The sequence below is a fragment of the Danio rerio genome, chromosome 21 (genome assembly GCF_052040795.2).
Source record: "Danio rerio strain M-AB ecotype USA chromosome 21, GRCz13ab, whole genome shotgun sequence".
Classification (NCBI taxonomy): domain Eukaryota; kingdom Metazoa; phylum Chordata; class Actinopteri; order Cypriniformes; family Danionidae; genus Danio; species Danio rerio.
Genome location: NC_141041.1, coordinates 10,949,067 through 10,974,931, shown reverse-complemented (window position 1 = coordinate 10,974,931; position 25,865 = coordinate 10,949,067). Strand labels below are relative to the sequence as shown.

Genomic DNA, 25,865 nt, shown 5'->3' with positions numbered 1-25,865 from the left:
AGTAGTTTCAAACCAGTCGCTAAGGTGTTTTATGTAGATTTAACAGAAAACACCTTAGCAACTGCTTTGAAACTACTCACAACAACATAGCAACCACCCAAAACCCCCTAGCAACTGCACTGCAGCTCTTTAAATAAACTTAAAAACTTTTATGGCTATTGTACTGCATGTAGTATTGCTACTTGGAAACACTTTGAACATCTTGACAACCAAATAGCAATAGCCTAGCAACTTATCGCAAAATACTAGCAACTGCTCACTGCAACCAAAGTCTCTTTAAGGCAAATCATTTCACTGGGCGGCCATCTTTGAAACGCCTCTTGTGCAGTATGCTCTGGCATTCTGTCTAAATGGGAAAAACACATCTTGCCTAGCAACTGCTCTGCAACAACTCAAATCACTTTAGTAACAATACAACTATGATACTGTATGTAGCATTGCTAATATAAAAAACAATCTAAACATCTTAACAACCTAGCAACAACCTCCCTCACAATTATTCTGCTGCCTCGTAAATCTATTTCACAGCTTTTATACTTAATATTTTTAATATTGCCACTCTAAACACGCTTTAAACACATTGACAACCAAATAGCAAAACCCTAGCAACCAACCACAACTGCCTACACCCTATTATAACCGCTTAAATCATGTTATAGTTTGTCACAATCACCGGTGATCTAATTCTTTCAGATAACTGGTGTACATGCAGATCACTGGAGAACTACATACACACACCACACTAAAGAACTAAATATCCAGTCATGCACCATTCACACACACCTGTTCCAGGTTCCATTGATTCCACACATATACACAGCCGGAAGACCGTTATGGATCGATCACATGGACTTTAAATACAAAGCACACACACACACCTATGCTGAGTCTTGTTTAATTGTACTGTGAGTATTACAACGCGTTCCCTTTGCCTGTTTTGACCCTTGCTTTGTTTTGTTAGTTTACATTGCTTGCTGCCTGTACCGATCGTTCACCTGCTTAATGACCACGACTCTGGATTGCCTGTATACATCTGTTTGACCTGGTTGACCTGGTTATTCTTGTTAAAATGTACCCTGCATCTGGATCCGCACCTCCGTTGTCAGCATCCTTCAAATGACAAGTTTTTGTTTAAAACATTGCAGCTTATCTGAAAACACTCTGAACATTTAGCAACCATATGGAAACACCCTAGCAACCGCAATCAAAGCCCTAGCACCTGCTCTGCAACAACTCAAATCACGGTGTACAGCTAAATCAGGCAAATCACTTAAAGTCATGCAGTACAGCTTTGTATGTAGCATTGCTAATCTGAAAAATGATCTTAACATTTTAGCAACTAAATAACCATGACCCTATCAACCATACACAACCCCATAGCAACTGCCTAATAACCTTACGTCCAAAATGCAGTGCTCAAAACACATCAGCACCTTTCTACAGACAATTTCTTGCCTCCTGCTTTATATGCTAAACTTTTGAATCGCGTGACATAAACAAAAACAGCAACAACAAAGTGGCGAGTGTTTTGGTTTGTAAATGGTATGTTATTGCTGCGATCTTGCTGAGAGAGAATGAGGTAATGATATTACAGGGTGTTTCCTAAAGTCCCGAAGCCCAAATCAGCGAGCGTCAGCATTTTCTCAGCAACTCTATCTAAGCCCTATCTTACTGCAGCTCTCAATCCCACAATCCCCGCTGTTCTGTCAGGCTCTCTGTTCTGGCAGCTTGCATGGCCCAGCAGCTTTGCCAGAGCAAACAAGCTGGATCTGGGCCGGTAAAGCAGACGGGAGCACTTGGGGCTCACAGTACAAACATTCATATCAGCTGTCTGAATGCTGAGAGCCGGACGCTGTATAAGGATTGTTATAATATGATCAGTCAGTGTGTGTGCAAATACAATATAGCATTATGGAAATCTATCTATCTCTCTATCTATCTATCTGTCTATCTATCTATCTATCTGTCTGTCCGTCCATCCGTCTGTTCGTCCATCTTTATCCATCTATCCATTCATTCTTGCTATCTTTACTATATATTCATTCATCCATCCATCCTATATATCTTCACTATATATTCATCCATCCATCCTATATATTCATCCAACCATCTATTCTATATATCCATCCATCCATCCATCCATCCATCCATCCATCCATCCTATATATCCATCTATCCATTTATTTTAAATATCTTCACTATATATTCATCCATCCATCCTATATATTCATCCATCCATCCTATATATTCATCCATCCATCCTATATATCCATCCATCTATCCTATATATCCATCTATCCATTTATTCTAAATATCTTTACTATATACTGTATTCATCTATCCATCTATCTATCCATCCTATATATCCATCCATCCATTCATCCTATATATCTTTACTACATATCTATCCATCCATTCATCCTATATATCTTTTCTATATATTCATTAATCCATCCATCCTATAAATCCATCGATCCGTTCATTCTAGATATCTTTACTATATATTCATCCATTTATCCATCTTTTATGTCCATCAATCTATGCATCCTATCTTTATATTCATCCTTCCATGCATCCTAAATATCTATAGTATGTTCATTCATCCATCTATCCATTTATCCATCCATCCATCCATCCTATGTTTCCATGCATCCATCTATGCATTCATCCTATATATCCATCATTTATCCATCTATCCATCTATTCATCCATCCATCCATCCCTCAATTCATTCCATGTATCCATCCATTCGTCCATCCATCCATCCATCCATCCATCCATCCATCCATCCATCCATCCATCCATCCATCCCTTAATTCATTCCATATATCCATCCATTCGTCCATCCATCAATCATCCATCCATCCATCCCTCAATTCATTCCATACATCCATCCATTCGTCCATCCATTTGTCCATCCATCCCATATATCCATATATCCATCCATCCATCCATCCATCCATCCATTCATGCTATAAATCTATCCATCCTATATATCCATCCATCTGTCCAATATATCTATCCTATATATCCATCCATCCCATCTACTGTACGGTACACAAGGCATAAAGTACATCCAGTCGGTTGTCATCACAGAATAAAGCCTGGCAGGCTTATCGGCTGTTGTTGTAGGGCTTTATTCTGCAGAACTACATCATAAGATGTAGAATCTGACACAAAACATTGTTCTTAGCCATATAGCTTATTACGTATTATTCAGCCACAAGATGATGCCAAGCAAAAAAACAGCAACGTCACAGACAAGCATATATATGGATATGAACATTTTTACTCATGGTCAAGATGATGTAAAGTACTCGAATGAGAGTACTTAGTTTCAGCGGTTGTTACCTAAGAATATTCCTTGGAATGCTATAACTGACCAAACAGAATCAAGTATTCCAATTAATGGTGTGAATACAGGTCTTCTGTAGCAAGTTAGTGCGTTTTTATTAGTTTAAAGTCCCTGTAAAATAAAAAAAAGTATTTTTTTAGATATTAGAATGAGTATGTTCAGTTTGCATACACTGTCTTAAGGATACTTATAAGCTAGTGTGCACCAAAACAGTGAGAAAATTAGCATTTAGATGATTTAAACCTCGCAGTTGTCACTTCCGCCTAAATGTATCAACGATTTTTAGACGTCAACTGATACTTTAATTTCTCATCAAATCTTCTAGCCAATTAAATGCTCTCTAGTGTCTGACATGCCCCACCCCTTTAAGATGCTTCTCATTTTCTTTTCATTTGATGCGCTTTGGCTCAATCACTCTCATGATAAGTTGTGATAAAACAAAACGCTATTGACATTTTTATAAAGGGGAGGAGCTACTATATGCTCAGCCCTGTCTTCATGTTTCAGTTAAAATTACATCACACATCAAACAAAAATGCTCTTTACAGGACATTTAAGTCCTGCTAAATGTCATACAGAACATATATTCATGAGAGACTTTAGATTTTCAGTTTGCATACACTGTTCGCAGCAGTTCGCCAGTAACTTACAGTTAATCAATTACAGCAGAACTACTGTCTTCACATTCACAGCACCATTTATTTTGCTGTATGCATTTACAGCATTGTATATCTTTACTGTTGAATATACAGTAACAATGTGACTTTAAAATACATTAACATACTGCATACCTGTCCTACAGTAAAATACAGTTGATTTTACAGTTAAATACAGTGTAATTTACAAAAAAAAAAAGGTTAACAGAGTAGTGCTTAAGATAAAAAAATACTTTAAAAACAGCAGAGCACTGCTTTTCCTTACAGATATTTCTTAACTTCATATTTCAGGGGTTGATACAGTTGGCATTGATTGATATTGAGATTGGCCTCAATCTGTGTCTGTTGTCTGACAGCTGGAGATATCGAGCTCTGTGTCTTGTCTCCAGAGTCCTATTGAATCGATCAGGGCGTTTGCTCAAGGGATTCTCCTATCAACATCAGTATGTACATTAGCATTCACTTCTGCCTCCGGGTGTCATGTTGACATTGATAAATCATAAATAACCCATGCTATATGTGAAATCCACAATCACAGCTGTCTTATTGGTGATATGGGAGATATTTGTCTCTCGTATTGATTTGAAGTTGTATTTCAGGACAGGGATGCAGTGGAAACTGTCTGATAGATTGATGTGCGCGGTGTCAGATTGTTGCTCAAGGCTCTACAAAGGAATTTGATCCCGGAAATGGAAATGTTCAAGCGCAGTGCAGAAATGAAATGTTTATGATTGTGTGAATAATGATCTCTGGAGCTGTGCATATAGGGGTTTAGGACGGTTTCTGCTTTATTTTTCCTTCCCGCTAGAGAATGAAATATTATAACTGGGACACAAAAGTATTTCAACTTCTGTTTCTTAGATTTAGATTTGTCAATTAAAATCTGAGCTATTTCAGATTATCCCATATAGAAATATGACAAATGTTAATATATGCAAATGACATATATGACATAGAAGTTCAATTTTGGATTTTATTTATGTGTATATATATATATATTTTTTTTATTTATTTATTTATTTATTTTTTCAAAAAGGGCCACTTACATATTTATAGATATTTTTTCAACCATTAGAATTACTAATACATACATAAATGTTCAAACATATTAGCTATGATTTGAAATATATTATGATATTATTAAATCATAAAAATAAAAATATGATTATTTTTTGAAATATCATAATATATACTGTTCATATATGGCCATATATGACAACAGTAAATATTATACCATATCGAAATATAATATATCAAAACATATTTGAACATATATGTACATATTTGTAATTCTATAGGTTGAAAAAATATATTAAGCTGCCATTTTTTTTATTTCTAATACACTACCTGACAAAAGTCTTGTCGCCTATCCCAGTTTTAAGAACAACAAACAATAACTTGACTTATAGTTGATCATTTGGTATCAGAAGTGGCTTATATTAGAAGACAAAGGCCTCCAAAACATGCTTATATTAACAAAATAAATATGATCATGCCTTGATTTTTAATTATTTAATTAGAACAGTAAGGTGTGACTTTTTCCTACAGTAGAGAAAAGTTTTGTCATTTAACAGAAATAATGTACAGTTTAGAATATAAAGTTACATTTATTATTAAATGCCTCCTCCTTCATCTTACTCCAGATGTGCTCAATAATGTTTATGTCTGGTGACTGGGCTGGCCAATCCTAGAGCACCTTAACTTTGGTTTCAGGAAGTTTCATTTTGAGGCTGAAGTATGAGAAGGAGCGCAATCCTGCAGAAGAATTTGTCTTTCCTGGTTTGTAATGTAATGGGCAGCACAAATGTCTTGATACCTCAGGCTGTTGATGTTGCCATCCACTCTGCAGATCTCTCGCATGCCCCCATACTGAATGTAATCCCAAACCATGACTTTTCCTTCACCAAACTTGACTGATTTCTGTGAGAATCTTGGGTCCATGTGGGTTCTAATAGGTCTTCTGCAGTATCTGTGATGATTGGGATGCAGTTCAACAGATGATTCATCAGAAAGATGTACCTTCTGCCACTTTTCCAAATGATCAACTAGAAGTCAAGTTTATTTTTGTTGCTCTTACAACTGGGATTGATGACAAGATTGTTGTCAGGTAGTGTATATGTTGCATATAAGACATACGTTTAATATATTTGAAAGCAGCTTATAAACTGATGTTACATATTCGCATACTGTATATTTCCATGTGTCATTTTTCTGCATGGGACTTCACAGATTTAGATCTTAACAGATCACAGATTTAGATCTTAAAGAGTGAGCTGAGCTTCAGCATTAGCTCTCTGCTTGTGCCTTGTCAATGTGATCTCAGGGGAAACATGGGTAACTGACACAGCATGTGCTTGTAACAGGTGTTTATTGCGTTAGTCTGTCGCTTGCAGCTCAGGGGTTTCCTGAAGAAAGTCCCGTCTGCTATATAGGGATTATGTTCAGTCTTCCTGTCAGTGGGAAACGAGAGTCTCTCTTCTGATAACACAACACAGTATAGCACAAGCAAAGCCTGCTAATCCATTACGTCATTAAAAGTGAATCAAGCAAACATATGGGACATGCCTAAGTGTTTTGTTTAGGTGTAAGCTTATTCGTTTTTTTATTTATTTACAAACTATTATTATTCCACACACAAAACATGTCATTTGCTGTTTGTTTAAACTACTTGACTTGTTTAAATTGAGCTGAAACAACACATTTTTTGTGTGTGTGTGTGTGTGTGTGTGTCTGGGGGGGGGGGGGGGGTGGTTGGAACTAATTAGTTAACTTGATTCCTTTTTATTTTTTATATATATATTTTTTTACATTATATTTGATGACATTCTAAGCACTATTTTTAGCTTGTTAGATCGTCATCATAATGACACATTTAATGTACCAAATATTTCCTAAAGATTTAGAATAAAGAAAAATGAATAAATACTTATTTTTAAAATACAAATTAATTACAGTATAAATCATTAGGAAAAAATAGGAATCTGTTAAAGTTTTAAATAAAAAATTGTAGCCTATTGTAGCCTTAGCATATAAACTGATATTCAATTGTCCCCAGTCAGAATTTGGCTATTTGAATAATATAAAATTAAAACATAATAATATTAATAAAAGAGCTTCACAATTTTTTCTAGCCTCTCTTGTAAAAAAAGTACATTTGATTTGATTGTAAATTCATGGATAACAATATATATTTTAATATAGGATTTTGCTTGGTCTTAAAGCATTTTTTTCAATGGATTAATATCACTATTTTTGATGGCATAGCAGTCAAAATAAGACAAGTGAGCGCATGTATGGGACAAATTCAGGACCTTTGAGGAGTGGGTCTTTCAAACCACCCAAACCCCCCCTGCCTACGGGCCTGCATAGTTACCATTAATAAGGTTACACTTACCACTACTTTTTTAAAGTTGGAGCTGGAATTCATGTATATGTTGCGATGTCAGTTCTATGACCAGCATGCATTGCATTATCAAACTATTCTGGTTGATATACTTAAGTGAAAACAGACTGAACTTGAGGCCAGGTGACCTACAGTAGTCCGATAAACTCACTGCACAGACAGCATGACCGTCCTTCATGGAACCGCAGATAGATATGGCGTGACCGCAGTATAACTTGCACATCTTCCTCGTCTTCAGCCATCTATCCAACAAAGGCAGCCGCGCACCCTAATCTAAAGCGGGAGACGCGTCTCTATAACAACCTCTCGCGACACAACCTCTCCAATGTGTCGCCTTGCGATATTTGCAAACAAAACAAATTGATCATATTTATTATCATTTGAGAGTAACGGAGGAACGCCGACAAATGTAGCGAAGTAAGAGTAATGATTTCTCTCTAATAATTTACTTGAGTAAGAGTAAAAGTAAACATATTGAAATGTACTCAAGAAGTACATGTTACCCAACAATTTTACTCAAGTAAGTGTAACAAAGTAAATGTAATTCATCACAACCAACCCTGTTCAAAATACAGTACACTGTAAAAGATTGCTGTAAAATTTACATTAATACTGGCAATTTTGGTTAAATTTACAAGTTCGCTGCAAATTAACGATTACAAGTGTGCTGTAATTTTAATTCAATTCAATTCAATTCAGCTTTATTTGTATAGCGCTTTTACAATGTAGATTGTGTCAAAGCAGCTTCACATAAATGGTCATAGTAACTGGAACAGTGTGGTTCAGGTTTTAGTGTTTAAGTTCAGTTCAGTTCAGTTTAGCTCAGTTCAGCGTGATTTAATCATTACTGAGAGTTCAAACACTGAAGAGCCAATTCATCGATGCGTAGCTCTACCAATCCTGAACCATGCAAGGCAGTGGCGACAGCGGAGAGGGAAAAAAAACTTCACCTGATGGGAGTGAAGAAAAAAAACCTTGAGGGAACCAGACTCAGTTGGGCACGACCATTTTAATTTCTCCGCTGGCCAAAAGTCTTGTGCAGAGCTTCATTCGCCGGTTTATTAAATTTATTGCCGCTTGTAAATTTTTCAGTATTACTAACCAAAATTGCCAGTAATACTGTATATTTTACAGCATTTTTTTGCAGTGTAGTTAACGCTAACAAATCATCACTGCGTTGTCCTCCAAGTAGTAAATATTCAATTTCAGCTTCAGTTGTTGTTCAATTCTAAATTCACTGTGATGTATTGATTTTAGAGTGTTTTTGTATTGCTTGCACCAATTTTCCACCATTTTGTGACTCAGGATCCCCAATTATCTGATTCCCCATTAGCAATAAGCGTACCGTATAAATCTCCCACAGGAGCAGTGTCAAACTTCAGATAACATTAACTCTTTCTCATAGCCTTCAGGCACTGAAATAGGCAGTGTGATATTAAGCTCAAGCCTGTGGCCGTCTGACAGACAGACCTGAGGGAGGAGATTTGTCGTAATTTAATATGCCACGGGGTAGACGTGCCCAATGGAGTGAATTTAAAATAGGGTTCAATTACCTGTGCTCTGTAACTTGGCTGATTTACTACAGCACCAGCGGCAGTGGAGATAAATCATCCCATGTGAACCTCCAGATCTCCACGATGAGTGCAAATGTCATCTGTGTACAAACCTGGAAATACACTAACAATCTGACTGAGACACCAGAGAGACAAATAAAACCACTGCTTGTTTTATCCACTCTGGTTATTGTTTTCCTTATCAGCTTACCAGTAGTTCATTAGCATTCAATAAATGCAAATGTTGGCTTCACTTTAAAAGGATGAGATTCAGACCTCTGGCAAGCTAGATGTTGGTGACAACCAATTAATTAGTTTACACATTGAGTCATGTGTATCAAAATAAAGTAATAATGGAAAAAAGTATTGTATTAGTCGAATAGTCGGTGCAACCCCTAATGGAAACACACAGTGGAAGTAGTTAAGGTACTAGTATTCAGCTTAAAGTGCAATTTAACGACTTTGCTAGGTTAATGAGGTTACAGTTAGGGTAATTAGTATAGACCAGGGGCGGATTGGGACTAAAAATCAGCCCTGGCACTGTAGCCACACCAGCCCACATTACCACACCGACACGCACATTCACTACTTATATTGGTGTACAGATGGCGAAATATTATAAGCAGTACCATATTTTACGCAGCGGATGTCCTCCAAGCTGCAACCCATCATTGGGATACCCCTATACACACATTCACATACATGCACTACAGACAATTAGACCTACCCAATTAACCTAGAGCTCATGTGTTTGGACTTGTGAGGATAACCGGGAGGAAACCCACGTGAACATCCAAACTCAGCACAGAAACACCAACTGACCCAGCCGAGGTTGAACCATCGACCTTCTTGTTGTCGACAGTGTCCTTTCGAGACTATTTCAGTTAATTTTATGCATTTGGCAGCGTCTGAAAGCAATGTTTGGCTTTCTCTGGGCTCTTCAGCACCGACTTCCCTTTTTTTATGGTCCATCTCTGACAATTAGCTTGTGCTGCACTCCCTGTTTGTTTGACATTCTTGCCAGATTTTGATTACATCCATGTAACTGATTGGGTAGGCCCATCTTGAAACCAGTCGGCCATTGCAGATTGGGCCAATGCTTAACATTTGTTATTATTATTACAATCATCATCATCATCATCATCATAATATTCACATCTGGCAAGAGATAAAAGCTTCATGCATGTAAAAACAATAGATATAAAAAAATTTATTTAAAAAATAGCATACTGGCCCACATTTAAAATATGGTCCGGCCCTTCTGGCATTTGCCAGAATTGCCAGATGGCCAGTTCGCCCCTGGCATAGACTGTAAAAGATATGGAAGTAGTATCCGTGACGTCACCCATAGGTTTTCTTTCTGAAGATTGCAAAAAAGCTACAAGTAGGTGTGGCCAACCGTTGGCATTTTGTTCACGCATCATCGCACCAATCGGGGGATACCAAACAAGGGCAAAAAGCGGAGCTACAGATGCCTGCTAGCATTTTGCTTAGACTTTTCTTTGGGAGAAACACTTAATACTTCATTACCTGCGACTCGTTTGTGTTCTGACCACATGTGCTTGGTTGTAAATCAATATATCAATAAAGTGTAAGGACTCTATTTTGACGATCTAAGCGCATGGCACAAAAGCATTAAGGGCGTGTCCGAATCCACTTTTGCTATTTTAAGGACGGAAAAATTCGCTTTGCGCTGCGGTGCATGGTCTAACAGGGTTGAGCTTATTCTCTTAAGTCTCATCTCCCATTCCCTTTAATAGTCAGTTGTGTCGCGCCATAGCGCATTTGCTATTTACATGGAAGACTTTGTAAGTTGAAAAACTGAGTGCTTCACTAGCAAGAAAACAGTTAAACAGAGCATCTGCAGAATGAGGAATGAGCCTCTTCATTATTTACTTTCACTTTTACTCTCTCCCGTGGATAAGGAAACGTGTTGTATGCACAGCCATCCATTAGCCTACATATTTAATTTTGTTTGTTAAGCACAAAGATTTGTTTCAAAACTATTTCTAAATTCAGCAAACAATAGTTTTTTTTTTTTCTACAGGAAGAAAATACGAGTTACTTCCTAATACTTCAAATATAGTCTGTGTTAGTAAATGCAAGACTATTTATGAAATCCAGGCATAACAATGTATGACGTATTAGATGACTGTTCTATAGCCTACAGCTTATCAATCTGTCAGATTCTGGAGTGCATTACAGCTCTAAAGAAAAACATAAATGATCTTAAATAAAACAAATACATTTATAGAGATGGCATATAATTAATCATTTCACTCACCTGGGAATTGGAGGCCACGTGAATGGTTTGTGAGCACAATTATGTGCACAGCACGCCATATTATCTTATAATTGGAGGAAATTATTCCAAAAAGCAACTGACTGTGTAAAGCCACATAAAACAAAACAAAAATAAAGATGTATATGCCGAGTTCAGCAGCTAATCAGCTGGAATCAGCTGAGGTCAAGTGACGGCGACTAGCGAGACCTAGCTGTCACTCAAGTGGCCATGCCCTTAATTATGCAGACTTAATATAACCTAATATAAACGAAACGGATGAGTTATAAAAAAAAAATTCACCCCCTCACAGTTGTCATAAGAGGTAATGTTAGCTATATACACTAAAATCGTTGTTTGTACCAGGCGGTAAACACCTTTTTTCTGCTGTAAAGTTGGCCATTTTAACAGTGGGCTCAATAGAAATTTGATCTGTGTTGGCGCAATAGCCTAGTGGTTAGCGCGCTGAATATGGTGTAGTAGCACTTCAGGGTGTCCCGAGTTTAAACCCCAGCTCGTGGACATTTCCCGTCCCTACCCTCTCTCTAGCTCCCACTTCGTTTCCTGTTTAAAATACAGCCCTGTCTTCTCAATAAAGGCCAAAAATAAGTCTTTAAAAAAAGAAATTAGCTCTATTATCGAGCCAGAACTAGCGGAATTTCGATAAATTGCAGTTTCACTTACTTCCATATTTGCTTCACAAGAGAGAGCTGGAGGTTGCCGCTTGGTAATTAGGCTAATTATTGTTTAACAATGGTTTGTTCTGTAGACGATCGAAAAAAAGAAAAGGAAAAAAAAATTGGCTTTAGAGGCTGATAATTTTGATCTTAAAATATTTTTTAAAAGAAACCAATAGGACTTTCTCCAGAAGAAAAAAATATTATAGGAACTACTGTGGAAAATTTCTTTCTCTGTTAAACATCATTTTAGAAATATTTGAAAAAAAAAATTCTAATAGGCGAGGCAGTGGCGCAGTAGGTAGTGCTGTCGCCTCACAGCAAGCAGGTCGTTGGGTTGCTGGTTCGAACCTCGGCTCAGTTGGCAGTTCTGTGTGGAGTTTGTATGTTCTCCCTGCCTTCGTGTGGGTTTCCCCCACAGTCCAAAGACATGCGGTACAGGTGAATTGGGTAGGCTAAATTGTCCGTAGTGTATGAGTGTGTGTGAATGTGTGTGTGGATGTTTCCCAGAGATGGGTTGCAGCTGGAGGGGCATCCGCTGCGTAAAAACTTGCTGGATAAGTTGGCGGTTCATTCCGCAGTGGCGACCCTGAATTAATAAAGGGACTAAGACGACAAGAAAATGAATAAATGAAAAATTCTAATAATGTTGACTTCAACTGTAGCTACTGAGCACTTTATTTCTACTGCTGACCTACTGCTTATTTTAAATGCTCTTTTAATTGTCAGTGTTTCTCACAGACAAGCCAGGGTCCGATCCATTGTTCCCTATTTCAAGATGCCTGCAATAGAATCACATTTTAAACCACTTTAGCTCTCGATTCGCAGTATGGCTCACAAGCTGCATCGGATTTCATCTAAATGAGCAGGACGTCTACCGCTGCTCCTTTACAATAGAGATTGGCGTCTGTCCTCGCAGGTGAGTGTGTATGTCTGCTCCCCTGCGCTCTTTAGTGTGGTTATACGCAAGACGAGATTACTTTCACATACATACTGAGTTACAGTCATGAACCGAACAGAAACGAAACCATACACTGAAACCAAACTCCCCCTGTCATTAAGACACATTGAAGTGCACTAAGTGGTGTCGTGTTGTAATGTCACTGCTAGTTCATTTTAGGGTGGAAACTCTTCCGTTTTGAACAGCTAGCATAGCCTTTCACCTTTGCCCTGACCTGCTCTTTGCAATCTCAGTCTCAAATGAGCTATAGATAAAGCTGGGACTCTAATAATGGGTACATTTTCATGGAAATGAGTAATTGTTAAGCTTATTCTGAGTAAGACCATTGTATGATTAAGGTGTGTAGATCAATTGCTTTTTAAGAATAAAAACTACATTTGCCAATTAAAGGAATAGTTCACCCGAAATGTTTTAATTCTGTTATCATTTACTCATCTTTCGCGGTTTACAAATCTGTTTGAGTTTCTCTCGTCTGTTAAACACAAAGGAAGATATACTGAAGATTGTTGGGGGTGAAAAACAGCTGGCTTTCCAACATTATTCAAAATATCTTGTTTTCTGTTCAACAGAAGAAAGAAATTCATTTAAATTTAGAACCACCTAAGTATGAGATGAATTTTTTGGGGGGTGAACTATCCCGATAAATCAGGTAGTTTTGTAATGTATGTGCAGATAACCACCAATAACTGTGAGCATATGAAATGTGTTCTTTAATTAAGATCAGTGTTTTTTTTTCATTCCTTCATTCATTTATTTATTCATTCATTCTGTTTTTCGGCTCAGTCCCTTTATTAATCAGGGGTCACCACAGCGGAATGAACAGCCAACTTATCCAGCATATGTTTTACGCAGCGGATGCCCTTCCAGCTGCAACCCTTCACTGGGAAACACCCATACCCTCTCATTCACACACATACACTACGGACAATTTAGCTCACCTAATTCACCTATAGTGCATGTTTTTGGACTTGTGGGGGAAACCGGAGCACCCGGAAGAAACCCACGCAAACACAGGGAGAACATGCATGCTCCACACAGAAACGCCAACTGAGCCAAGGATCGAACCAGCAACCCAGCGACCTTCTTGCTGTGAGGCGAACGTGTTACCCACTGTGCCACTGCGTCGCCTTATCGTCCTTTGTGTTCAACAGAATAAAAAACTCTTGGAATCACTTGAGGTTGAGTAAACAGTGAGTCATTTTTTAATTTTCGAGTGAACTATCCCTTTCTCCAAGCTTATAGAGCCGAGATGTGGACGGAGCCCATTGAGCTGATGGTGGATCAGATAAAGCCAGTCTTCCACTTTCTCCCCTTCTCTGTTTCTCCTCATTCCTCAGCGGGGGGCATTGAAACCAGAGCCCCGGACGCAGAGATATGAACCTCATTGTTCAAAAAGAGTCCAAGCGTTTATCTGCGGCTGGAATGGTGACCGTGTTGCTTTGCTTGAGTGTTTAATCAAGGTTGTGTAGAGATACAGGTCTTCATCAGGGATCTCCGTTTTAACCTTGTGCTATCTTGAACTAATTGTAAGTTTGGAAAGTTCTCCACTGATGTTTTTGGGGGTTGGGGATGATTGTGTCTTGTGGACTAATCTTGTGACTTCTGTGGGAAACACTAGGATTGCGTTAAAAATATTATTAATAGTATTATATGGGTCTCTTTCGAATAGCCTCACTCGACACAACCTTTAATCGTTTGTTTATGGCATAAGCCTATGCATGCAAAATGGCTAAACAAGTTGTCATAATATTTTATCACAATGCATTTTTCTACACATTTCCTTTAGACAATTTTTTTCTAAATCTGTCTAGAATTGGTCGATTTCTCTCAGGTGAATTTTGACTTTTAAAAGGAGATCGTCCTATTCAAATTTCTACTTTTTTAGTTTTTTCTTTGTGCTATGCAGTGCTGTATTTTCCTTTCTGTATCACAATGACATGATCTGGCAAAAAAATACCGTAAAAACAGCACAAAATAAATACATAATAATAGCCGTAGTTTACACCTGAACAGCCCTTCAGAGTTCACTGTTATGTTGACAACATGACTAAGGGCCTACTCACACTATACCATCCGTACCGTGCCCAGGCCCGTTTCCCGGATCGTTTGAGAAGTGTGAGTGCGCTGAATCGGGCTCAAGCACGGTTCACTTGGCCGGCCCTGGCCAGGTTGGAAGAGGTGTGCCTGAGCGCGGTTCACTTGGGCTTTGGCGCGGTACGCTTGTAGTGTGAGTGCAAAACGCGCTAAAGCCCGAAACTGAAAGCGAGACGTGACTTTTAAGGGACTGTTTCATATGGATTTATTAATCATTCTTACTGTTCAGTGAACGCAAACTGCCGTAGTTTATTAAAGACGCAAACCCCTCACTGCACGACAGCTGCGCACCTTCAGCAGACCTCCTAATACCTGCAGCACGAGGGCTGTATGATTGTTTATGAGCGCCAAATGTGGCGGATCTGTTCGGCGAAATATCTGACTGCGTGTCACCGCATCCCTAAGGACTGTTTGACGAAATATTTGACTGCATGTCACTGCATATCAAACCGACTGAAACGATATAACTAGAGAAATCTCCACTGTGCTGCTGAGTGATAGCGCTTCTCACTGAACAGCGCAGCAGCGATGACGTAAGCGTGCCCAGGCCCGATTGTGGTGTGAGTGCGAGCCGTCGGGGGAGACAGGAGGGGGACAAGCGTGCTTTGGCCAGGTTCAAGGCAACTGTACCTAGGATGAGTACGGCCTAAGTCTATAAGACTATGACTTATCCATACACAGTGACACAAGGACTTGTCATTCGGACAGTTCTGAGAGATTTTGAGCAAGAGTCTGGCTTTTGCAGGTAATTCATGGTGTTTTTTTTATGATTTGTACGCATTGTTTTGAGAAATGCACTTACTGTATTGCAAATTTCAATTCTGATCTGAGAAATGGACCAAAGTGACTGAGCAAAGTAATATTTTGATGGAAAATCACACTTTTATAATTTATAATTTTATATAATTTTTTTTTATTATAAATAGAAGGTTTAGAAATAATTTGTAACATGGTGTGATGTATTTACTGTCGTTTTGACCAATTTAATTTGAACTTCTTTCAAAACAATTCACTTTTGAACAAAATTGTACCTAAAACAAGCCCTAGAAATCTGACTTTATAAAATATACTGTTGTGTTTATCTCACATACTATATCAGTACTTAATCGGCACATAGATGACACAAGAACTACTTAAAAAACTCATGCTTTAAATAGCAAGGCCACCCAAAAATGACCTTCATAAAAATATAAATATCCTCCAAAGCAAATTAATTCAGAGGTTTGACTGACAGCATCTCTCTATAGAAGTCTGTTTTCCTGCTCTTCTCTTTAAAGAGGGCTGTTGAAACTCTCTATTGTTCAGTCAGAGAGAGAGAGAGAGAGAGAGCGAGAGAGAGAACTGACCCTCCTCCTTCAGTGTTTTTGGCTCCTCCTCAGTCTTCAGTATGGAGCAGGTCAGATCTCCTCCAGACCCTCTCGTCCTCTAGCTCTGCCCAGGACCGAGGCCTCTTCTCTGGGTTCGAGAGAGCAGGAGAGCTGCTGGATGATGGAGGTGGTGCAACAGTTTGGTCTTCAGGTGTCTGCGTTTGGGATGTCTGAGTGTCTGTCCACCTCCGGAGGTAATTCTGCTGTGGAAAGTTTAAAGAAGCTTCTTGGCTGATAGAATGACTTTGGTTTGTGGAGCTGCTGAAGTTTAGTTGTGTTTGTATATGTCTGTGTTTTTTTCTGTCATGTAGACTGAATGATAACTGTTCTAAAAGGATGTATTTGTTTATCTATTACTATTTTCGCTTACTGTTACTAATACATAAAATATTGTGAGAATTGGACATTTTTACTCAAGTAACCTTTATAGCTTTGATAAATATTTAGAATTATTTTAATTTAAGACTTCCTTTTATCATAATAGGTTTGGTTAAAGTAATTTTTATTGTGTGTTTTTGCCACTTTTAACCTTTTATATATGACTATGCAGTTTAATTAATATATTTAGTTTAAAGCTTTAATTGTGTTTGCTTTTAGTAAAGTTTGGTAAAACTTTTCATATATTTTTAAAATGATTATTTATGTTTTAATATGTTTTTTTTTAATATCAGAAATGTTTTAATTATTATATACAGTGGGTGACACTTCAAAATGACCATTACCGCCGTGTTTGGCGCCACGGCAAGACTAAGGGATTAAGAATGTGTTTTTAGGTGTAACAGCAGTTTGCGACTGCTGCAAAAAGGTGCACTAAGGGATGGGATGCGAATGGACAGAAATATACAGTAGCTGTTAATAACCTGCTAATTGTAAATGAAGATGAAATAACGAAACAAAGCATTGTAATTCTTCCATTAATCATAAAAAACTTATTAACAAGCTCTATTATCATTGTAAACTTAAGTGCCATAAGGATTCATTAAGAAAAATAAAACTAAGGAAATTAAAGACAACTAAAATTAAAATAGAAACATACATACTTGCACAAATAAATAACTGCATAAATAAATAAATAAATAGTGTTTAGCCTAAATATGGAAATATGTACAGTGTTTGTTTGTTTAAAGTGATAGAACTAAGACTAAATAAGCTTTTTCATTTACGTTTTCATTTACAGTATTCATTTACATAATTTTTGTTGATTATATTTTACTTTCTCATTTTATGTCTTAATTATTGTACATAAGTAATAAATAAGGCCTAAATAATTATTTATTTAAAGACAATACCAGCGAAACACAGAGAAATGGTCTGGTGCAAGGTATACTTTTAATTATAGTTTAATATTAAAATGAATGAAGATGAAATGTGTTTGGTATTTTATTTTTGTTCATGTAATTTCATTTTAAGCAAAAAAAAAAAAAATTAGCTTTTATTTTGGTTTTATACCTTTAGTTTAAGTTGTTTTAGTTTTAGGTTACACTTTCTCACCAACTAGGTGAAATAAGAATATAAACAAATAAATAGCAAATAAATAAATCAATAAATAAAGCAGTGTTTTAGCCTAAATATCGAGAAATGTACAGTGTTTGTTAGTTTAAAGTGATAGGACTGAAACAGTCAATAAATAAGCTTTTTCATTTACATTTTCTTTGTTGATTATATTTTACTTTTTCATTTTATGTTTTAATTATTGTACATAAAAATAAATGAATAATAATTAGGTCTAAATGATTATTTATTTAAAGACATTACCAATGAAACATGTAGAAACGATCTAGCACATGGTATACTTTTAAGTATAGTTTTATATAAAAATAATGAAGATTCAATTTGTTTGTCATTTAATTTTTGTTCATGAAATTTTATTATAAGCTTAAATAAGTTAAATTAAGTAAAAAATAATAATATTTCTAATTTTAAACCTTTAGTTTTAGTTAATTTAGGTTAAACTTTCTCAACAATAGGTGAAATAAGAATAATAAAAAAGAAGTACGTATTTAAAAAAAACTTTTAATTATTAACCAAGTAAGTTAATTATTATTGTTTGATTTTTCTGTTTTTTTTTTACTTTGTTACAATGTTTAATGTTTAATCAGTTTTAAGTCAAATTCAGCTCACGCTGCAGTTCATATGATTCATAATTCAGTTTAAATCCTCATTTGTCTTCACATTGTGTGGAAACATAATTTAGGCCAATCATTTTCTATAAATCCTTTGTGTAAACTGAAGATTACTTTCAGATGCCAGATTGGTTGTATTTGTAGAGATAAGCATATTTGCTCCCTTTGTGTCTGCCTGAGCGAGAAATTGTCTGTGAGTTCAGACAATTCCATGAACAATTAGTCTCTGCTTTCTCTCTCAAAACAGTCCCAGTTTCTGTGTTTCTTCACTGTGATGTGTTGATGCATCCCGGCTGTCTCTGGATACTTTAAATGATCTCTTACTGAAAATGTCATGCGAGTTTCTATTATAATTCTACAAAAGCAGTCATAAATGCATGATGTTTCAATAAGTACTTTTTAAAAAAAATTTTTAGGGTTTAAAACTTTTTTAAAAAGGCTCACGAATGACTGGTGGCTCAGTGGTTAGTACTGTCACCTCACAGCACGAAGGTTGCGGGATCGAGTCCCGGCTGGGCCAGTTGGCATTTCTGTGTGGAGTTTGCATGTTCTCCCCATGTTCGCATGGGTTTCCACCGGGTGCTCCGGTTTGCCCCATGACTGTCTAAAGGCATGCGCTGTAGATGAATTGGGTAAGCTAAATTGGGTGTTTCCCAGTACTGGATTGCAGCTGGAAGGGCATCAGCTGTGTAAAACATATTCCGAAATAATTGGTGGTTTATTCAGCTGTGGTTACCTCTGATTAATGAGAAATATAAATGATAATGAATCAATATTTATATTTGTGTCCACACTAGCGAACAATAAAACTCTGTTTATTATAATCCTAGTGCAGTTGTAAAGTCAAATAGATGTATATGATTGGCTGATGCTTTATATGTTGCAAAGACAACAAAACAGATGCTGTTGGGTAGATGAGATGCTTCAAATAAGAGAGGATTAGAAGAAATTTTGACTGTATTTTGAGTTATATAATTATCAAGTTTTATTCATTCATTTATTTTCTTGTCGGCTTAGTGCCTTTATTAATCCGGGGTCGCCACAGCGGAGTGAACCGCCAATTTATCCAGCACATGTTTTATGCAGCAGATGCCCTTCCTGCTGCAACCCATTTCTAGGAAACATCCATACACACTCATTCACACTCATACACTTTGGACAATTTAGCTTACCCAATTCACCTGTACCGCATGTTTTCGGACTGTGGGGGAAACTTGAGCACCCAGAGGAAACCCATGCAAATACGAAGAGAACATGCAAACTCCACACAGAAACGCCAACTGACCCAGCTGAGGCTTGAACCAGCGACCTTCTTGCTGTAAGGCAACAGGACTACCTACTGTACCACTGTTTCGCCCATATCAGGTTTTAGTTTTTGCTATTCTTGTTGTATATACCCCCTTGTAACCAGAAGGTGTCCTCAGTGAGCTAGGTTTCTCTTCTTTTTTTTTTTCTCGGCGTAGTCACTTTATTAATCCGGGGTCACCACAGTGGAATGAACCGCCAACTTATCCAGCACGATTTTATGCAGCAGATGCCCTTCCAGCCGCAAACTATCTCTGGGAAACATGCACACACACACTTATACACTACGGACAATTTAGCTACCCAATTCACCTGTATCGCATGTCTTTGGACTGTGAGGGAAACCAGAGCACCCGGAGGAAATCCACGAGAACACAGGGAGAACATGCAAACTCCACACAAAAACGCCAACTGACCCAGCCAAGGCTCGAATCAGCAAACTTCTTGCTTTGAGGTGACAGCACTACCTACTGCGCCACTGCGTCGCTCGTTTCTAGAGCATCTAACAAGTAAATCCACGTTTTGCACAATTTCACTTCATTCATGAAGTCAGTGTAGTGGAATACAAACAACAGAAATAGACGAATTTAAAACAAATGTAGAATTTGTTGAAATGTCAAAATTTAAAGTACACATGAAATCTAAACTAACTGTATTGATTTTGTTATAAAACAAAACGATATTGGCTGTTTTTTTAGAAAAGAGGAGGAGATACAATGTGTCCCACCCTTTCTTTATGTTTCAGTTGAGAAAACATCAAACACTGAACAGAACTTTGAAAACGGGACCATTATGGCATGGTAACCATATTATAAGCAGTTAAAACTAGCATTGCTCTTTGCAGCAAAATATTAAAATATTTTGTTATATTTGATGTTATATTGATGTAACTTATTTTGTTATGTTTGACTTGTTAGAACTGAATCAGACACAGACATAGAAAGTGAGAGAGAGAGAGAGACTGTGAATGTGCATGTAAATAACACAGGCCTGTCTAATAGCTCATAGTATCGTGTGTTAGCTACATGTTTGCAATATATACAGTTGAAGACCGAATTATTAAACCCCCTGATTTTATTAGCCCCCGTTTATTTCTTCCCCCAAATCTTTTTTTCAACACATTTCTAAACATAATAGTTTTAATAACACATTTCTAATAACTGATTTATTTTATCTTTGCCATAAGGACAGTAAATAATATTAGATATTCTTCAAGCCACTTCTTTACAGCTTAAAGTGACATTTAAAGGCTTAACTAGGTTAATTAGGCTAACTAGGCTAACTATAACGATGGTTTGCTCTGTAGACTATCCAAAAAAAGGGGCTAATAATAATGGTCTTTAAACAAATTAAAACTGCTTTTATTCTAGCTGAAATAAAACAAATAAGACTTTCTCCAGAAGAAAAAATATTATCAGACATACTGTGAAAATGTCCTTGCTCTGTTAAACATCATTTGGGAAATATTTAAAAAACTAATTCAAAGGGGGTTTAATCATTCTGATTTTAACTGTATGTGTGTGTGTGTGTGTGTGTGTGTGTGTGTGTGTGTGTGTGTGTGTGTGTATCTGAACAACTAATCTAATTTGCTATGGTTACCACTAGTGTTTCATGGTAACGCATGTATTTCAAGCTGTGATCACTGACTGCAACTATTTTATTGCTTACCTTCCAACCAATCAGAATCCACAATTTCAACAAGCCATTACTAAGCTGAATTTAATAATTAAATTCATGAGCGCAATATATTTGAATTGCATTCGTGTTTTGCTTGTCAATGGCTACTAGTTTTCAGCATTCATCAAAATATCTTCCTTTGTGCTTAACAAAAAAAAGTAAGGTCTGTCATTAAGTCAATGTTTGTATTTGGCCATAGGAGAAATGGTCGTGCCCTCTGAGCTTGGTTTCTCTCGAGGTTTTTTATTCTTCACTTTTGCCAATTGGTGAATTTTTTTTCTTCGCCGCTGTCGCCACTGGCTTGCATGGTTCGGGATCTGTAGAGCTGCGCATCGATGGATTTGCTCTTCAGTGTTTGGACTCTCAGTAGTCATTATTAAACCACACTGAACTGAGCTAAACTGAACTTAACTTAAACACTGAAAGCTGAACTACACTGTTTCAATTTACTATGATATTCTATGTGAAGCTGCTTTGACACAATTTACATTGTAAAAGCGCTATACAAATAAAGGGTAACTGAATAGAATTGAATTTGGCTGAACTATGGCTTTAACAGTGGCTACAGTAAGTGAGTTCAGACTCAGGATGTGTGAAATATGTTATGTCTATCCCGGGCAAACAATGCTATACTACAATTGTCCGTTTTCCTGCCAACTCATGGTGCTTCCTCACTGCATCTAAATCAAATATTTGCGGTGTTTAATAACACATCGTTTTCTGAAAAGCATAAGAAAAAATCATTATCTGCGTCTCTGCGAACACAAACGGAGTCCGGAGTGACAATAGGCTTATTTGTGTGTCTGTTTTGTTAATAAAGTGGCTGTTGATCTTGTGGATTAGTGAAGTCGGTGAAGGGAGCACGCATAATGAAGCGTTTAGGGGCATTTCAGCAGAAGGTATGTGACAGTAATTGCGGCTCACTGGAACCCTTTTGTTTGCTTCCACCTGGTTTTTGATAGCTCAGGTCACTCATTAAAGAGCAGCCGAGCTCATATTCGACGAGACGGCAGACCAAACACAGAGACTTACTGTATTTAAACAAATATGCAGGCCTTCACATCAGAAAAAAAGGCAATTTATATTAAAGTTCTTTACTATGCAAAATGATTTTGTTTATACTTTTAACTGAGTTGAAAATTATATATATATATATATATATATATATATATATATATATATATATATATATATATATATATATATATATATATATATATATATATGTAAATATATGTATGTAAATATATGTATGTAAATATATATATATATATATATATATATATATATATATATATATATATATATGTATATATGTATATATATATATATATATATATATATATATATATATATATATATATATATATATATATATATATATATGTGTGTGTGTGTGTGTGTGTGTGTGTGTATATGTATGTATGTATGTATATATTTATAAATGTATGTATGTATGAACACAAAATCAAGCTTTTTTTGTTATGTTCAAGCAAAGGCTGTATTTATTTAATTGAGAATACAGTATAAAGTAAAAATAAATAAATACTTTTTGTTGAAAAAAGTATTCTTAATATTGATTCAATATTATATAGTTTTATTTCACAAATTATATTTAAATATAAAATTAATAGCTTATATTTGTTGTCAAAAATTTAACACTGCATTACTTTTATACAATGTATTTTTCCCATAACCCCAACCCATCGTGTTTACATAAATAGTAGGGCAGCAATAACTGGTATGCAATATTCAGGGGGGAAAACATACACTAATCAATGTTTTAGGTTGATGCTTGATCAAAGTATAAGGGAAGGTCTTTTTTTTTTAGAGAACCTCTAATTAAAGGCTCAGAGTCTGTCTGTGGCTGAAGTCAGACACTGTGTTTGAGAAGTCCTGAGACTTAAAGCACTCCAGACCCACACCATCTGCCACTGAACTGACTAGACAACCTGTCAAACCACAGGACAGAACAGCCAAACCAATCACACCCAAAGAGGAACACTGAGGATCAGCTCCAAAACAGAGAAAATGTAGCCTAGACACACTAGGTTCTTCACTCTTTAAAAAAACAAAAAAACATTGTTCATTGAAATGTATTGCCACCATGCACAAAAATTATAAATATACATATTATAAAAAATACTAATAATAGTAATAACATTATACAAATGCAAATTGTCATCAACATAGGGTAAATAACAGACTATTAGGATTGCGCTTGTCTGAAAATTGCAACAAATCACGCCATGCACATCTTGCTCCTTATTGCACTGGGTGCATGATAGGGCGCTTGGTTTCTATACTTTAGCAACATCTAAATACAAGTAGATTCCTCTGGCTTTCTCCCAAACCTCATTATTCAGAGCAACTCCTCGCAGTGTCAGGAATGGCCAACAGAGAATAGCTCCATTTACTGTGGATTAGTGAAGACGGCCACCTCTGGAGGTATAATCCCATTTACTGGTCAGATCTCCTGACAGCCATGAAGCCTCCCTGCTATCTTCCGCTTTCTCCTGCAGAAGCCACTCACTTTATCTCATGCTCTGTTCTCCAGATAGAGGTGTGAGATTGACCTGTAGTGTCTATGAGTGGATTCACTGACGGAAACAATGAATGGCCTCAGTTATCTGCACTCTGATTGGTGGAGAGTGAATCATTGACTTTATCTGCGCTATTTGCCGGGAGTGAAAAGGCCATGGGGTTTAAAGGCTAATCAGTTTTCTTTTATGATGCGACTAAATTAGCCTCCTGTCACAGAAGTGTCAATATATGTTGTGTTTCTGTGTTATGGCTCATTTATAACTTGAACGATAACCTTATAAGCACCCTTCTATACGGAAATAATATTTTTAAAAGGAGCTGTTGACATGGAATTAAACCAGATTTTGGTAAAAACCCAAACAATTTGTGTTAACAAACCACACAATATGTGAAAACAATGGAATAACACAAAGAGAAAGTACTATGGATATGTACTAAATACTTTTTAATTAAGGCTTTTTTGGTGATGCAGTGTAAAGACGTTTCTGGAGACCGCGATTTACATGGCCGGAGGTACATATGGCTGCATTTCTTTTTTTCAAGCAAACGATACGGGGCGGTGTGACGCCGCTTCTCTTCGCGCTCGCCGGCTGACAGCTCACCCCCATGTGGAGGGCTTTCCCGCTGTAACCAGTTTGTCCGGTTAGCTCGTCGTGTTTCGTTGGCGGAGCAGAGGCCCGGAGGGGAGCCAGCTGCGACGACCGAGTCCGAGTTCGGGGAAGATCGGTTACAGAAATTCGGTAAGACAAAAAAACAAATCCAAAATATAAAGCGAACGAGTTCATAACAAGGCGAGAATGCGGTGAAATCCAAAAACGCAGTTAAAATCAGACGAGCGCTTTTCTTATTTCTGGATGACTTTTGAAAATCGTTGCTTGGGTTTAAGGAAGAAGGATCAATCATTCAGTCATTCAGTCGGACAGACGGTCGCTCAACAGCGGCATTCGGCGGCTTTACGCGAGAACAGAGAGGCGTTCGAGACGTGAAAAAGCATGCACAGCGGCCTCTCATGGATTCGCAAAAAAACAAAAACTGCACAAATACGTACCTTCCGGGTTATATTTCGCGGTTTCCAGAAACGTCCACGGGGCTATGTTTCCAGAATGAGCCTGGGTTGGAATTTCTTCACAGACTTCAACAGAATGTAAAAATCTTGATGGTTTTGTGGGTCTCGTCTATCAAATCTGATCTTTATTTTGCATTTTGTATTGGATTTAAGTCAGGTGATTGGCTGGGCCATTCTCCAGCTTCATTTTCTTTCTCTGAAAGCATGTGAGAGTTTCATTGGTTGGGTTTTGGATCGTTGTCTTGCTGAAATGTCCACCCTGATTTAATCCTTATCATCTTGATAATGTGGATGTTGGACTGAAGCAGCTGATATTCTTTTACAATGACAAAGGGCAGATGGTTGCTGATGAACTACTGAGAGATTTCAGCTGCTGTCTGGGCTTTCACAGCCTTTCTACACCTCACTTTCTTCATGTGTTTAATACTTTTTTTCTGCTTCATTTTATTTTGTTACTAATAACTTAATTTGTAAATTAATTAGATTTGTTTTCGTTGCATATACGGATTTCTTTGGTTGTTACCAACATCTGGTGAAAGATTCAAGTTAACAGCACCTTTAGAAATATGTTTCCTGAGAAAAGGGTGATGTATTATATACTCATTTTCCCCACTGTTATCTTAAATAATCTTAAATAATAAAAAAAAATATTTTTTTTCATTATAGATTTCATTCTTAGTGTGAACAGGTCTCCGATTAAAAAACTATTAGTAGCTAATGGTTAATGGTTACTATACTAATTTAATATTATTAAATCTTTTTTTTTTTAGTTTAACATTATTTATAGTTTCATTAATAGTATA

At 36.9% G+C, this 25,865-nt stretch overlaps 1 protein-coding gene across 2 annotated transcripts in view; it reads left to right on the top strand.

Moving 5' to 3' along the window:
- Window positions 1-25,865, top strand: part of arhgap24 (Rho GTPase activating protein 24) — a 254,743-nt gene that overhangs the window by 158,495 nt on the left and 70,383 nt on the right. The window contains exon 1 of one of the 2 annotated variants that reach the window (XM_087300887.1): window positions 16,391-16,541. The exons of the other annotated variant lie outside the window; for it this stretch is intronic. Within the exon in view, the coding sequence (XP_087157013.1) occupies window positions 16,466-16,541 (76 nt within the window). The 5' untranslated portion in view covers window positions 16,391-16,465. Of the gene's footprint in view, window positions 1-16,390; window positions 16,542-25,865 lie in introns of those variants that run through there. 2 annotated transcript variants of the gene reach the window in all.